The following is a 12434-nucleotide window of genomic DNA, read 5'->3' as shown; positions in this document are numbered from 1 at the left end:
TGAATAGATTTAGTCAATTTGGGGGGAAACCTTCCAAGGAATGATCATGTTAGTTTTGTAAGAATATCAAAATAGTTTAAGGAATGGAAAAAGAATAACATATCGATTGTTGGCAGGCGAATAGGTTCCAAGCAACGAAGTTAAAACCCCCCAACACATGTTTGTTTGTTTGTTTGTTTGTTTGTTTGTTTGTTTGTTATATCACACTTCTATTACTCTACTATCAATCGCGCACATTGTGCCCCTTGTTATACGTCCTCGGTTTGAACGTCATTACAACTACACACAACAGGCATACTATACAGTATAAGGAAGTATAACTATACTATACTGGAAGTATACCACAATACAGTATAAAGATTTATAACTGCAGTATAACTACCACATTGTCGTTCATTCTAACAGGCACTTGCGGTTCGTGAGCTAATCGGCTACGCTGACAAAGTTAAGAACCAGACACTGCTTGAGTTGGATTACGAAAACGTAAGTTATGGACTACTTGAACTCGTAAAATTGGATTTACTACCGAATTATCTCAGGTATTGTTTTATAGAAAATGACACATCTCATTGGAAATCGTATGTTTTTTCCCCTTGCGTTTCACAGATGATAAGTACGCCAGATAGTCATTTTGAAAATGTTTTTGCGGCTATGAGGAATTACGTCAGAGTTTCCTTAGCATCGTTCAGAAGGCCAGTTGATTTTTCAAGGTGAGTGTAACAGTTTTAAGCAATATGTGTTTATTACTATTAATTATTTGTTTATAATACTCGCGAGTACATTTACATTGCTGTCCAGGAAAAATTAATAATTTATTGATTGTAATAAGTTTAATTATATAGTTTTTTTCAATTTTACTACCAATTATTACTATTCTGTTCAGCAGAAGATGTGCATCGGTGTAGAAATTCGTTTAAAAAAGGTGGGTTTGTATTCAAACGCCATTCGATCGCATTATTCTACGTCGTGCTTCACCAAAGGGGGCGCTAGTTCGATTAGAAACAAGGAGCAAGTTCGACTTGGCACAATAGTCGACCCGTGGTTGACTACTGACCAGCAACGTACATGCGCAGTGACGCACTCACTCGAACGACTCGTGTGGAAGTCTAGTCAACCTTCCACCTTTTCGCTACAGTGTCACTGGTTCCCTTATGCACTTTACTCATTTAAGAACGGAACATGCTGTTGGGACCAGTAAAGAAACCATGGGGTCGAGGCAGGTTCCAAATGATCGACCCCAGTAGTCAACCAATGGTCGACCAGCTTGGGTTCAAGTGCAAATGGTCAACCTTTAGTTAACCATTGTGCACACTCGAACTTGCTCAAGGATGTCACGATAGACCCATTGCGCAAGCCCTAACTGTTGAATGAGGTGCATGCTGGTCTAGCTAGCGAGCTACTGATCAAACGTGATCACTAGATAGACCAGCATGCACATCATTCAACACCTACCACAGCACGCGTACCGAGTATTTTGTGATAATGTCTAGTTTGGACGATGTTGACAATTCCATCAAATAATCTAACCTGTAATATTCTTACAGTTACATCCATGAAACCGTATCTCAAGTTGACCGTATTTTCTCTGCAGATGGCCAGATAAACTTACAACATTCCGAGTCAGCGCCTTGTACGAGTATGCATTGAATAGAATAAGTGAGTGTTATTACTTCATTATAAGTTATACACAGAACCACAACATAATATGACGACTGCAGTAAACTTATCCTTCGCAAACGAAATCAAGCTTCTGACAGCACACAACTTCGTGTGACGAGGGTGTTTTTTTCTTCCATTATTATTGTGCAACTTCGACGACCAATTGAGTTCAAATTTTCACAGGATTGTTCTTTTGTGCACACTTCTAATAGTTAAGATACACCAAGTGAGAAGACTGGCCTTTGACAATTACCAAAGGGCTGCCAGCGTCTTACAGGTTCACTCTAATAGGTCATTATATTCAAGGAACAAATACGTTTTTAGCCTAAACGACAACTTGCAATTTCTCGGTTTATATATAATATAATGAATAGGGTAGATGGCCTAAGCTTTCGATCCAAACCGGACCTTCTTCAGAGGCATAAAACAAGTACAAACAATTACATAGCACATTCTCCTGAAGACGGGCTGAGTATACTGTCCGAGACCAAACCGGCTATTTTCAGAGCCACCACTCCTTTTTACCCATGGTTGTACCCGCAAGTTTACTGTTAATATTTATATTTATAGTTGCTTAAATAAATATCCATTTATAGAAAAAGAGAGGGGAAAGGGATTAAGGGAAGGATCCAGAAAGAAGCGGGGAAATAACAGCCAATCAAAGTTTCTATGTACATATTCTTGCTCAATTGTTTTCCCGCTCTTTTATTTATTATCCTCCTCTTAGCATTTCCGGCAGGGATTATTCAGCACCCGTTTTTCAATAGCAAAAATCCTAGGTAAGTTTTTTTTAATGATGGCAGGAAACTAAAATGAGTTTTCCCACGGCGTTATCACATAAAGGGATCACTTTCGTTTGATGAGAAGTTGGTTCAAATTTCTTTTTGTAACGTTAAAAAATCACTCTGCTCATTAATATGATATAATGGAATCAATGGCGAAACAAACAAATCGTGAAAAAAGTTTCGCGACTGCAAAGGGCATCCATTCTGTAAATGCAGAAGTTGAGTCCACCGCCCTCGACCACTCTGCCACGACAAATCGGTTAAAGGCCGTGGACACTATTGGTAATTACTCAAAATAATTATTAGCATAAAACCTTCCTTGGTGATGAGTAATGGGGAGAGGTTGATAGTATAACACTTTGTTAGAAACGGCTCCCTCTGAAGTGCCATAGTTTCCGAGACAGAAGTCGTTTTCCACGAATTTGATTTCGAGACCTCAGATTTAGAACTTGAGGTCTCGAAATCAACCATCTAAACAAACACAACTTTGTGTGACAAGGTTTTTTTCTTTCTTTCATTATTATCTCGCAACTTCGATGACCGATTGAGCTAAAATTTGCACAGGGTTGTTATTTTATGCATATGTTGAGATACACCAACTGTGAAGGCTAGTCTTTGACAGTTACCAATGTCCACTGTCTTCAAGTTGATTTCTTTTTATTTCAGATCAATGAATTATGGAGGCATTGGATTTGTTATTGGTCATGAACTCATGCACGGATTCGACAACACAGGTAAGTTAAAACCCGAGACTCAGCTTAGATCTCGAAATCAAGCATCTAAACGCACAAAACTGTGACATGGGTGTTTTTTCTCCATTATTATCTCGCAACTTCGACGACCATTGAGTCAAAATTTTCACAGGTTTGTTATTTTATGCATATGTTGAGATACACCAAGTTAGAGGACTGGTCTTTGACAATTACCAAAGGTGTCATGTGCCTTTTAATCAGTTGCTTAAAATAATGGAAATGTTTTTTTGTATTGACTTTTAAAGGTCGGTCGTTTGATAAAAGCGGCAACCTGGAGAAGGTGTGGTCAGACGGTTCAATACAGGCGTTCCGTGACAAGACGAGTTGTCTCGTAGATCAGTATTCAAACTACACAGTGGATCAAGTCGGAAGGAAGGTAAAGTAAAAACTGCCATCAACAAAATCCAACCACTACAAATTTCCTTTACGTGTTTTCTGTTCCCTCTTTTTTGCCTTGCATTTATATCACTCCATTTAAAGGCAGTGGACACTATTGGTAATTACTCAAAATATTTATCAGCATAAAACCTCACTTCGTAACGAGTAATGGTCAGAGGTTGATAGTATAAAAACATTGTGAAAAACAGCTCCCTCGTAACTTAGCACTACCCATGCTATAATAATATATTTTCGGGGGCTAATCATCCTTACTCGCAGCTATAACTGAATTGCGAAGGACGCGGCTTCAACGTGTTCGAGAAGCAGGCATGCAAGGGCGCCTTCAGCTGCCAGCCAAATCAACCCATTATGACCACGGAGCACAGCCAAGATCGAAAGTGTTTGACTTTTTAATATCTCCTGGGACTATTCCTAAGTTAGGACTAGTCCTAACTCTTTGTGAAGTTTACCCCTGGTGGGGTTAGAACCGGAGTAAAAGGCAAGCTAGATACTACTACACCAACCAACGCTAAATGATATGATGGAATATTTGCCCCCTTTCAGGTGAATGGAAAACAGACGTTGGGTGAAAACATCGCCGATAACAGTGGTCTAATGCAAGCCTTTCGGGTAAGACATAATATAATATATTGAAGTCGTATTCATAGCGCACGTATCTACCAACAAGGTACTTAAGACGCTGAGTTATATAAAAACTTTCAGAAAGATAAGTTATTGAAGTGATGAATTCCGAGACCCAATTATGTAGCACCTTATAAGGGTTTTACAAGGTGCTACGGCGCTTTTAGCAGCCACAGCCAGGAACACCGGGGCGAAAAATGCCTTCGGTGCTCTTTGAAAAACCCAGCACACAGTAATTGTTATGTCCTAAAGAAGGCTTTAGTGGGGGCTTGGCATGCCGCTACACAGATTCCCTCACTTTTCCTGAAGACTATAAGAGTTAACTGATCGAAACGTCAAGTTTTTTAAACCAACGATTCCTTGAAAGACCACCACACCTCAACGAAAGCGAAGATACATTATGTTTACACACTAAATTATGTCCATCATGCAAAGGGAAAAAGTGACACAAATATTAATATTTTTCAAATCTTTTCAGGCATACCGTAGATGGGTGGCCCGCAACAGGGCAGAGGAAGCCCCACTTCCAGGCATAAACCTAACTCACAATCAGCTATTCTTCCTCAACTTTGGCCAGGTAAGAACCGAAATAACAATCACACGAATATTTATCCAGTTGGAGACAACTTTAATGTGTACTCCCTTTCAAAAATTTGATGGAACGAAAGATGCAGTTTGGGAACTAAGATAACAAATTTTCGATGATGTGTGTCATGGCGTACCCCCTCTTGTGTCATCTTTTACGTTCTGTGAATCTCATGAATTATTTAGAGAATTGTAAATGAGGTGTGCTGCTGTTTAGTGAGAGATAAGGGGGTGTTAGAGTTTGGGAACTGTTTTGTTGGTGTGGGGGGGGGGGCGGGGGCGGGGTGTGCCGCCTCTGCCACATATTGGGCGTGGTATATTGCTGTATGGTGTGGAAAAGCCAGGAGCACCTGGAAAGCAGCGGGTAACAGTCGGTGTTTGTACCGGATGAATAGTATTTCAACTTTATTTTTCGGTCAACATATTTTGATGGAAACTATACTTCATGTTTTCTTTCAATTGCAGATCTTCTGTTCAATACATCGAGACCAGTCCATTATTCACACGTTACAGTCAAATAAACACTCGCCGTCAAAATTTAGGTAATTATTTGGTTATACACCGATGAGTGTAAAGCATGCACCGTGTATCCGTTATTTCCCGATTCATGTGGGAAAAAAAAGACATACTACTCGGGTAGGATTATAACCCACGACCTCTTCATAGAGCTGCTTTAGAACAAAATTGTGCTTAAGCAAAGAAATATTTGCTTAGTAAAATCAGATTACCAGCTAAGACTCCACTCAATTGTTATGCTAAGTATTAACAACAGCTAAATACCAGTCACAAGCAATGTATGTGGCATTTTTGCCAGTAACATGTGTAAAACAAGCGAGCTATTTTCGTGCTTAAGCAAATTTGTTGCTTAAGCAGCTCTATGAAATTGGCCCCAGGTAGCTAGAGGCAGTTCGAATCCTGTTTCAGCAGTGAGCACCGCAACAAAAATATATTTGGGATATATATCAAATCGAACATGCATTGGAAGATATGATACCCATAGCAACACTAAATCTAAAAAAAAAACAATTAAACAAAAATAACACTCGTAATAAGTTTTTTATTCTTTTTCTTGTCTGCAGAGTTTTAGGGTCTGTTACGAATTCGCATGCGTTTGCTGAAGCTTTCAAGTGCAAGTCAAATTCACCGATGAATCCAGAGGAAAAGTGTTCTGTCTACTGAACATCAGCGGTGACTGTTTGTATTTTGTATTATAAACTAAATCGGGACCAATGTCATGGTAAATTGTCTATAGGGCGCCACCACTCGGCAGGCTGATTCAACTCCTTACCTCTCCTCTGTGGATTTTTAAAAGGATATGATGCCATGATTACGCACTTCCTTTTCGAATACCTGCTAAATGTTAAGGTTTTTACCACTGTTACCCAATACCTCTGAGTTTCATTATTTATTTCATTTATCATTAGTCTATAATGTTGACTTTATTATTGAAACAACTTGATAACTATATTTCAAAAACTAAACTAAGGTCGCAGTAAGGCTGGGCGTTGATTACTAACCTCGTCCCCGTGTGTGTCGAGCGGTTACAAGGTTGACTGCTCTCACCCTGGTATTGGATCATTTACATGTCAAAAAATTTGGGATACGTATGTTAATTAAAATAGTCTGGCTACTTTTCGAAATCAAACTCTCGTAGTACGATGCCAGATTTAATAGCTTGTTTGTATATTGTTGGTTGCCGGCGGCTGGCTGTACCTATGAATATGGAAAATATTCTAATATTGTAAAGTAGTTGTCCAATCAGGGTCCAAGTAGGGAGTTTCCATCCCAGGGTTTACTATTGTAAACATGATTGGAAATAAAGTAAACCAAGGGGACGAGGTTGGTTGATTACTGAATAGACTGCATATAGTTTGCTCGAACCTGACCGCATTGCAAAATAAAGTACACATTGTCTAGTTTTAATCATTTCTATTATTATTATAATTCTGGCTGAAATTATGATAATTCTAAGTCTGGCTCCCTGTATGGCAATGGAACATTATCGCAATGCATTCAATCCATGAAAAAGCGCCACCGTATTGCCCCACCAGCAGCCCAGCTGCTTGTACTTATTGAGACAAAATGGCTACCGGTACCGAGAGGTCAACGTCATAAATGCCGCTAAGGCACCAGCTGGAGTTCCACTAGAGCTAATGCGTGTATGGGTAGGAATATAGAATCAGTTACTACCTTTTGATTTGATCCAAAGCATGTTCTTCGTGAAAGCCCTTGGCCTGTCGAAGACACGGTACTTGGCTTAAATGGGCTGGAAGGGGTTCACGGGGTACCGCGGACATTACCACTTAGGCATGTTTTGAATTGAGTGCGTACTGGCGAGTAGCGATGCTTAACCCAAATAGGAGCGCACCGGGCCGCGCTTGGTTTATGACTCCATAAACAGCTTGCTTTGTATGCTAGTCAATCGCTCAAGTTCTTAACCGCGGAAAACACAAATAAAAGGACAGTGACGTAGACGATGACGTAGCAATCATTCAAAAGTGCTCTGTACCCGTGTCTAAATAAAAAAAGTACCTTTTATCCAGGATTTAATTCCTTTTGACTGCATGAAGTGTTTTCAAGTAAAATACTTGCTATTTCTGAATCAAGATAATAATTTTAATGACTGGTATAATATACCTCCTTTCTCTGAATAAAGATAAGGTACAACAATAGCAATGTTGACTGAACTGACACATATTAATTAATGCACACTCTCTTTGAATAAAGATATGGCACAAATCTAACAATGTTGGCAGAACTGACATATATTATACATTAATTAATGCATACTCTCTTTGAATCAAGATAAAGTACAACAGTGACAGTGTTGTCAAAACTGTCAAATGTGTTATGGTACGCATACTCTGCGACTAGTTGCTCACGCTCTTTGAATCAAGACAAAGTACAACATTGACGTGAAGAGGAAATGCTGAAACGATTATGCTCACCATCTTTGAGTCAGGATAAGGTATAACATTGGTAATGAAAGGGAAATGCTTGTATGCTTGAATCTTGTTCGTTCATCTTGACTGACTGCTACCTTTTTATTCTGAATAAACTAAAAGTCCTAAGGGTGAATCCAAGAAGAGTTTAAAAGACTTATACCTCGAGTTAGGGCGAGTTACTCGTCCTAACTTTGGACTAGCGGTAAGTATTTACTAGGACTAGTCCTTACTGGGGATTAGTCCTAACTCTTTGTGAAACCAATCCCTGGGGTCGATTTCACAAAGAGTTAGGACTAGTCCTAGGAGATATACAAAACGTATGGCTAGTCCTAAGTTAGGACGAGTAACTGGTCCTAACTCGATATAAGACTAGTCCTAACTCTTTGTGAAAATCCACCCCTGGTCCTATTACTTTTTCTTTGCACGTCCTTTTTAAAAACATGCATTAAAACATATACAACATAGTCATGTACGCTACCATCAAAATGTGTTTTGTGATCGTGGTTTCCTGTCATGCAATCCCATCCAACAGCTACATGCATGATTTCACTCCTACCTCCCTAAACAAAGACAACTGTAGGGTTTGAGTGAATACACCCTTCAGAAAACCTGTTCTGCACTGTCCCTATATAAAGACCCTCTTCACACGTTAATAAAAGTGTTCCACTTTCACACACAGGGAGTATTTACCAACATCATTACATTCCCAGGTTTGAATCAAATAGTACCTCTCCCTACTTCATTCAGATGTCAGAACCCATGGGTTACCAGGATACGAGCGATATGAGTTTAATATCAGAGACGGGGACACTGACTGGCGACCGACTGTTGATGACTTTACTTTCCAGTCCTGCCATAAAACACCCTTTTATGACATAAAGAGGTGCTGCAACGCTGTTTTAATGTTTGTTTCTTCGTTTCATTGCTTCATAGTTTTCATTGAACTTATATCATACTATATCATCTATTTTCCAAAAATGATGATTCTAAGACCAGCAAACAAAGTTTAATACAAAGCAGGAAATTAATACCGTTTTTAGTACCACATGAAGAGTTATAAACCAAAATTGCAATCTGACTTGTTTTAGCTGCCCATTAACGCCAACGGTTTCACAGAAAAGGCAGAATAGACACATTAAATATTACACCCGATGACAGGGGCAATAGCAGTGCGACACCCATGTGCACACAATCATCTGCTCGGAAACCAGAGGCAAATATCTCTTTATTAAAATGAAACAGAAGAATGTTAAAGCCATTATACACTTTCGGCACAGAGACAAAAAGTTTACAGATTTACAAATAACTTACAGGGTTTACGTAAGGTAACGTTGAAAGACTTCTCTTGAAATATTGTTCCATGAAATGCTTTACTTTTCGAGAAAACATTAAAACAATTATCAATTCTCGTTGTCGAGAATTACGGATTTATTTGCATGTCATTACACGGCGAAACGTGCGGAAACAAGGTAGGGTTTTCCCCGTTATTTTCTCCCGACTCCGATGACCGATTGAGCCTAAGTTTTCACAGGTTTGTTATTTTTTATATCAGTTGTGGTACACGAAGTGTGGGCCTTTGGACAATACTGTTTACCGAAAGTGTCCAATGGCTTTAAAGGATGAAAGGGAGACTTAATAAAAATGAATTTGACGACGAGAACTCTGAAAAATCTGACCAGACAGTACATCTCAAGACAATACATCTCGTAACATTCCACGGCGATTTTCGAGAGTCTTGTACAACATAACTTTTATTACAGAAGTTTACTTTTGCCTCGGGAATTTATTCTTCAAAAAGAGCTACAGGGTCTAGACTAGGTTTCGCGCAAGTCCCTAGACTTGACCCAAGTCCCTATCCCGTGCCATCCAATCAGCAGAAAACTATTGTTTTGCGAGAACGGGACTTGAATCAAGTCTAGCAAGTCTCGTGCGGGTCACAATGTTCGAATACGCGCAAGACTTGCACAGTCTATTGGTCAGGTACCTTCACTTTGTAGTTATTGCAATATAGTGCATACAGGGAGCCAGACGAAAGTGTACGCCACATGAGCCGACGCATTCAAACAATAAACGTGTTCTGTTTAGATATACTTGGGAAGTTTTTACGAAATCGGTTTCCTATCAAAAAGTTTTGTTACTTCTTTTCTGTATAGTATTCTTAGAACGTGAATTGTATTTTTTTCTCTTGAGAGAAAGAAACAACATTAGCGTGTATTTTACAAAAAACCTCATTGAACTTGAAGGAAAGGGCAGCCAGCCTTGGGGGTTGTCTGTGATATTCATGTCATTTCTGTACATCGTGTTAAATATTTAATTGTTTCTCTTGTATAAAACTAAACTTCTAACCAACATGGTCGGGCGATAAAGGAAGCCCAGTGTATAATTGTTTATGAGGGAGTTATGGCACGCACGTGGTGGAGTTCCTACGTGACTCCAAATGGGTGCGGTGCTGAATAGGTTGATTCTGATCAATGTAAATATGACTGGAAGTCACGACCATGGGGGCTTCACTCTATGGTTTAATACCAATGAGAGATAATCAAGTTATGGAATTATAGAAGTATTGTTGGTGTTTGCAACCCAGACAGTGGACACAAAATTCATAATTTTACCTCCACTTCATGTAGAATATGTTTAATTGCATTATGTACTCAGGGTCATCGGTATACGTGTACCATCTGAGAATGCAGTGCTACTGTTAGTGCAACTGCCCTGACAATGTCCACTGACTAACATATAGAAACTACCATTGAAGGCACAACATTGCAAAAGCTGTTTTGTTTGTCAAAGGACGGCATTTCGTCCACCCTTTTCTGTTTAAGTATTTTAAGTATTACCATGGGCATTTCTTTACCTGACAAAAAATGGTAGAATATGAACAAATGAGATTTCGACAATTGTGATTTATTGTTTTTTCAGGATGTTACCGAGGTTTTCTCAGCATGCGTTATAAAATTGATATAAAAATAAACCTTCTAAGATAAATTCCCAACCTACATAACTTTTTTTGAAACTATTTAAAAACAAAACTTTTACACAAAGTTTCGCTTTAAAACCTCACCTCGGTCATTTGCTGTTTTACTTCGAATTTCCGATCATGTAAATACCCAAGTTTCAAATATCATTCAAATTATGCAGAATTGTTAATATAGAATTATAAAAGTTGGTTTTAGTTTTCCCTCTCACCAAAACATGATTATGAAAGCATTGTTTACGGAGTGCTTCCGGGGTCCAAGATCCCTATGTGGAATCGAACCCAATACAATATTATTAACCAGCAGATGTCTTAATGGGGGACTTTTGGGACGCTTGGTGGCAGCAGACTTACCAGGCAAAATCCATTGTTCTCGGTAATGACTGTGTGCATGCTCAGAACTACGTCAACAATGGAAACTTACCTGTTAAGTCTGCTGCCACCTAGCGCTTTAAAGTCTCCCATTGCTGAACTATACCAAACATGCCTGGGTAGTTAAACTGTGCATTGGAATGCAGATTAGTGGCGGTTCGTCGCTCACCATAGGACTCTAACACGACTTGGTATTTTAATATACAGTACAGTGTGTTTCAATCACCCGTGTGAGGCAAAACTAGAACAAATTTGATTGTCATCCCCAATGTAAATAAATTGTATATCGTTGTATCAGTGTTTACAGGTATACAAAACTATAAGATAATATCAAGTAATATTGTATAGATATAGCTAAATGTACAGATATACTGTAAGTGTGTTTTATACGAGAAGCTTTATCAACATATACTCACATTATATGTAATAATGTATGTCTTTTTCTACTGGATATGTTATTACCGTATATATATAATAACAGTTTCTGTTAAACTCTACGTGTGATTGAATATCTTAACCGTGATAAAGTTATACTTGTCTTGCTTAAAGGGACGGTACACGTTTGGTAATTACTCAAACAAATATTAACTTAAAAACTGACTTGGTAACGAGCATTGGAGAGCTGTTGATAGTATAAAACATTGTGAGAAACGGCTCCCTCTGAAGTAGCATAGATTTTGAGAAAGAGGTAATTTCTCGCTAAAATAATAAAAGACTTCTAGCTAGAAGTCTTTATTCCTATCTGAAAGCACACAAATTCGTCCAATAAGGGTGTTTTTTCTATCATCATTTTCTCCCAACTCCGATGACCAATTGAGCTCAAATTTTCAGAGGTTTGTTATTTTCTGCATATGTTGAGATTCACCGAGTGAGAACACTGGTCTTTGACAATTACCAATAGTGTACCTTCCCTTTAAGAAACCAATTTGAAGCATCATAAAGTATAATCAAGTTCCCGCGCGAACTTATGGTGTAATGTGTGATTTTATTGGTCTACCCGACCGTTACGCAGTTTGAACTTATTGGTGATGTTGATTAGTCATCAAAACGAATTCAAATAAACGCTTAGTGATTTATACTGTATTGAATCAAATAACTTTGGCAAAAAGCCATCGGGACGCAATGTTTTGTCTGTACATTAGAATTGCAATTCTCAAAAAATTTCCCGATTTTTTGTTTTGATTAAGGATTCCCTTTTTTGAATCCATTTTGAAGAAGAAAAAAACATTGAAAAGCACTACGACAGTGGCAAATTTGATACATAGAAAAAAAAAAGCATTTAGGACACCCATTCCAATGGACCCAATTTAAGGTGAAGGCTGTAACCTTGGTAGGGATATGG

At 38.6% G+C, this 12434-nt stretch overlaps 1 protein-coding gene across 1 annotated transcript in view; it reads left to right on the top strand.

The window, feature by feature from the left end:
- LOC139950250 (neprilysin-1-like) overlaps nucleotides 1-12134 on the top strand; it is a 49463-nt gene extending 37329 nt beyond the window's left edge. The window contains exons 12-21 of the mRNA XM_071948864.1: nucleotides 406-483; nucleotides 607-710; nucleotides 1592-1656; nucleotides 2387-2438; nucleotides 3111-3178; nucleotides 3442-3572; nucleotides 4139-4204; nucleotides 4695-4793; nucleotides 5267-5343; nucleotides 5881-12134. Of these exons, the coding sequence (XP_071804965.1) occupies nucleotides 406-483; nucleotides 607-710; nucleotides 1592-1656; nucleotides 2387-2438; nucleotides 3111-3178; nucleotides 3442-3572; nucleotides 4139-4204; nucleotides 4695-4793; nucleotides 5267-5343; nucleotides 5881-5980 (840 nt within the window). The 3' untranslated portion in view covers nucleotides 5981-12134. The remainder of the gene's footprint in view (nucleotides 1-405; nucleotides 484-606; nucleotides 711-1591; nucleotides 1657-2386; nucleotides 2439-3110; nucleotides 3179-3441; nucleotides 3573-4138; nucleotides 4205-4694; nucleotides 4794-5266; nucleotides 5344-5880) is intronic.
- The last annotated feature ends 300 nt before the right edge of the window (nucleotides 12135-12434 follow it).

The sequence above is a fragment of the Asterias amurensis genome, chromosome 18 (genome assembly GCF_032118995.1).
Source record: "Asterias amurensis chromosome 18, ASM3211899v1".
In the NCBI taxonomy this organism is placed as follows: Eukaryota; Metazoa; Echinodermata; class Asteroidea; order Forcipulatida; family Asteriidae; genus Asterias; species Asterias amurensis.
Note: the sequence above shows the minus strand (reverse complement) of the source record. Positions and strands in the feature narration are given on the sequence as shown.